This window comes from Osmerus mordax, chromosome 20, assembly GCF_038355195.1.
Source record: "Osmerus mordax isolate fOsmMor3 chromosome 20, fOsmMor3.pri, whole genome shotgun sequence".
In the NCBI taxonomy this organism is placed as follows: domain Eukaryota; kingdom Metazoa; phylum Chordata; class Actinopteri; order Osmeriformes; family Osmeridae; genus Osmerus; species Osmerus mordax.
In genome coordinates, this window is record NC_090069.1 from 7033043 (window position 1) to 7036905 (window position 3863).

Sequence of the window (3863 nt, forward strand, 5' to 3'; positions counted from 1 at the left end):
TAACAGCACATTTCTTTATTTGGTTACATAAAGCATTGCAGGGAGGGAACACATTGCAGGCTTTGATTAGATTAAAGGTATTTGAAGTTAAAGGCTTTTCAGTTGTCTCAGGGAAATGGCTTAGTTCACTTGAGAATAACATTACCATTGATTTAAGTTTTTACAGACAAAGTGTGCAAGATCAATATACTACCGTTCTGATATAATTTATAAAATAATAACAAAAATTCAAAGGCAACATTTATTCGGTTGTTTCACAGTCCACTTCAGAGATGGTTCTGTTGAAAGATAACTTTTATCCTTCGGTTGAATCTAGGAGCTCTTTTTCTCCTCAAAAATGATGTTTGCTGTAGCTTTCTTTGCTGTAAGGCAAAAATATAACACTTAGATGCTACAGGCCAACCTAACCATGAATTTAAATTAATTTTAACTGTTTTGTTGGTAGACCACTTCTTATCCCGATTTGACGGGATTAATTGACAGGACATACTGTATGTACGTATCAAAACCTTCCTGGTATAATCTGTATCTTACATACTTGGAGTAATAGCTCCAACATTATGCAAACATTTGTGAGAGAAGATACAGCATATTTATTAATACCTTTTAAGGTTAAGCAAAGAACAAGATCAGCTTCTTCCTTTCTCTATCTGACAGAATGCAGAATATATTGTGTGAAGATTGCTTTTCCCCCCCAAAAAAGGTTATGTTTGTATGTAATTCAAAGAGACTCAAAAACATTTGTATACAGTTGGGTTTCTGAGACTCGTCAAAACATATGCTGACAGTTGGTCTTACCTTCATCTTTGAACTTATCAGCTGCCTCTGATGCCTTGTCCTTGAGGTCCTTCACCACGTTGTCAATCTTGGCCTCATTCTTGAGGAAGACAGGGCGTATGATCCGTGTGTAGATCTGAATGGACCCATTGGAGGGAGTGGGGGCCATACACCAAACCAGGAAAGCGCTCTAGGCAAGGGAACCAAAAACCAGTAAAACAACCCTGCCTTTCCAGAAATGCAGTTAAGCATAAAAGACTCTGTGAGAGCTCCATTTAATTATTTAATGTGGCTGATTAAGGAGACGCTGATATGCCAACACAAGATATGAAACAAGGTGACTGAGATATTCTAGAAACTCTGTAATGCTGTGATTTCTTTATGTATGCTTCTATACATAAAGTATGTATGCTTCTACTACTAAGTACTGGAACATGATTATTTATTTATATATTTTCTTCAGTGGCCGTCTACAAATTAAGCATTATTAGTATTATAATTCACAAGCAGAATGTTATGTAAAGGGTGGTAAAAGTAGCTTTATACACAGCAACAGGTACTTTCCTCTACAAATTACTCATGCTGACCTCATCTTTAGACACAGATAGTACATTTTACGAGTATGGCCAAGCTAACTCATCAAATAATCGACAGCGATACTTTGCAAGTTTTTTCAACACCTGCATTACCTTTCCAATATAATAGAAGGGGAACCAGGACAGGAAGATGTCAGCAAAAAACTCGGACACACTGAAGACTCCATACACCACCCAGTAAGTCAGCCATTTTGTGTCGTCCTCTTTGGTTGCACTCTCGATGGCTTTGATCCTGAAATATAAAAGAGTCTGTCACAATTACACAGAAAACGACATGCTTTATAAGGGTGTCACATATCAACCTCAGTTTGAAACACAAGCAAAACACACACGCATGTATTTCACTATTAAACTACTACAGTTATGTTACAAAGACTTTCCACATTCCATGACCAACCAAGCAAAAAAATCTGTGGTAATTTTGGTGCAAAGTACCAATGTTTAGAAGGTAAAATAACAGTAATAAGAAGATTCTATTCTTGTCCTCAAAAAGTCAATTTTTTAACTACAGTAGCACTAGAAGTCCATGACTAAACTAGTCCAAAACTGAACTAATTTGATGAATTAAGTCATAACGGAAATGTCTTCTGTTGGCTACAATTCTACTGATTATTTAAATATTTCACTTCTCCACAATTCCAATTATAGTAAGTCACTTAAAGTTTTGTGGTTAGGCATGGGTTGACTATGGTCTATCTCAGCATTTTCTTATCTGTGCTTACTTTCTTTTAACAGACACTGCAAGAGTAGTTTCAACTTGAAACATCCATTCATACAAGTTCCAAGACAATATATAAGCACTCTTATCTGCAGAGCTGTCATGTGTCATGTGTTGTGTCCGGTAGACACTTCGAGAAATTAGAGAGGGTAATTTGATATCCTCTATATGTGACACTGTTTTAACTTGGGCAGTGAAGCTAGAACACTCCACACGCAAGGCCATGACTCATAACAGGATCACATGATTAACCAGTCAAATGCTCCATTTGTCAGTATTTATCGCCATGGTAACATGCTGTGACATGAGTGACTTTCTCATATTCTGCATAATGTAGTGCAGAATATGAGACTACTAGGTTGACTAACGTGTCTCGCGGCTCGTCAGTCTTCCCGATCTTTGCCCCTCACTGGTAGCCTACTTGATCCAAAGACCTCTGACTCGCAAGCACGACTAGCTTACACTATAGTTACATAAACAACCTTTTACCTAACCTTTTCATTCGTTTTACAATATAACATTAAATGTAGCCCTATACAAATCTGACAGTGCATACCAAAACTGCTTAGAAATGTGTAATAAAATTGGTTAATATCTAGGCTACAATGTTACAAATAAGTAATTGCAATAAATAACTATAGGCTACTGGATGATGGAGGGTAGCGGTGGGTTGGGATGACGTACGTCTTTGTTGATTGCTCCGATATTGGATTTAGAAAAAAAAATTATACGCTAGGCCCCTACAACATGATAGCTTCACAAGAATATAGACCTACTCACGATATGTAAGCTGGATAGACGAATCCAATAAGATTGCACAATAGGGAGGCTCCATAGCCAATAACCAGATAAAGTGCGATGATGGCAATGATAACTGCAAATAAGAAACCTATAGATTAATGTTTTCAAATCAAAATAGAGTCACAGATCACGATCACATCGAATCACATTTATTCAGACAGATCCAATTAAATACATGTATAGACTTTAACTTTTTAATTGAGATCAAACATTCTGTACCACTGGCCGAAACTGGCTTTTAACACCATTCCGTCAGCATTCTCAATAAAAAAAGGACCCTTGTGCATTCTTAGTTTTTCCAATGGACAAACACATTCTTACCAATTGCGATATACGACCTGTTTACTCCGGTTTTTACCTCGATCTTTGCCAAGGTATCTGTCAGAAGATTCTTTTCCTGCAAAAACGTATCAAATCTTTCTTTTAATCCATGTGCCATGGTTGCTGTTTCGTCCTATGTAATTCTATTAAAATATGAAGTTGACAACGGAACTGCGACACCCATTCAACTCCAAGCTTAGAAAACTAAAGATGGAGCAGATTGTCAGAAACACGTTGAACCGTACGTCACTGCAAAATGTCTGCAGCCACACCCTGCCTTGCGTTGATGACAGTGCGAAATGACATTTTTTTTTCTTATTCACCTCACATTACGTTTCTCTGGCAAACCATATTTCCCCCATATTGTCGTTGGTACATATAAACATGAATAATGTAGGCCTATGGTTATTTGGCTTTATTTTTTTAGTCTAATGCAAGTATGGTAAAAGGCAAGGCATAAGCGAACTAAGCGGGCCCCCAAGAGCACATGAAATTACATCTTAAAGATCCTGTAAAGTGCCATTGAAAACGAGTTTTAAGTTTACCACACCACAGAAAAATGTGTTATTAACTACCCATCCAAATTCAAATGGAAAAAAAACAACGACAAGTATTTTAAATTAGGCTTTGAAATCGTGAGAAAATCCTTC

The 3863-nt window shown here is 37.0% G+C and overlaps 1 protein-coding gene across 1 annotated transcript; it reads right to left on the minus strand.

The window, feature by feature from the left end:
* On the minus strand, window positions 1-3423 carry reep5 (receptor accessory protein 5). Its single transcript, XM_067258494.1, has 5 exons — window positions 3214-3423; window positions 2872-2965; window positions 1467-1605; window positions 799-967; window positions 1-362 (listed from the first exon to the last, which is right to left on the minus strand). The coding sequence occupies exons 1-5, from the start codon at window positions 3329-3331 to the stop codon at window positions 313-315; spliced, it is 570 nt and encodes a 189-aa protein (XP_067114595.1). The 5' UTR covers window positions 3332-3423; the 3' UTR covers window positions 1-312.
* Between the last annotated feature and the right edge of the window lie 440 nt (window positions 3424-3863).

Coding starts and splice junctions, on each gene's coding strand:
- reep5 (XM_067258494.1), bottom strand. CDS start 3,331: ATGGCACATGGATTAAAAGAAAGATTTGATACGTTTTTGCAGGAAAAG. Junction 2,966..3,213: donor CAGGTCGTATATCGCAATTG/GTAAGAATGTGT, acceptor TCTTATTTGCAG/TTATCATTGCCATCATCGCA. Junction 1,606..2,871: donor GTCTATCCAGCTTACATATC/GTGAGTAGGTCT, acceptor TTTATATTTCAG/GATCAAAGCCATCGAGAGTG.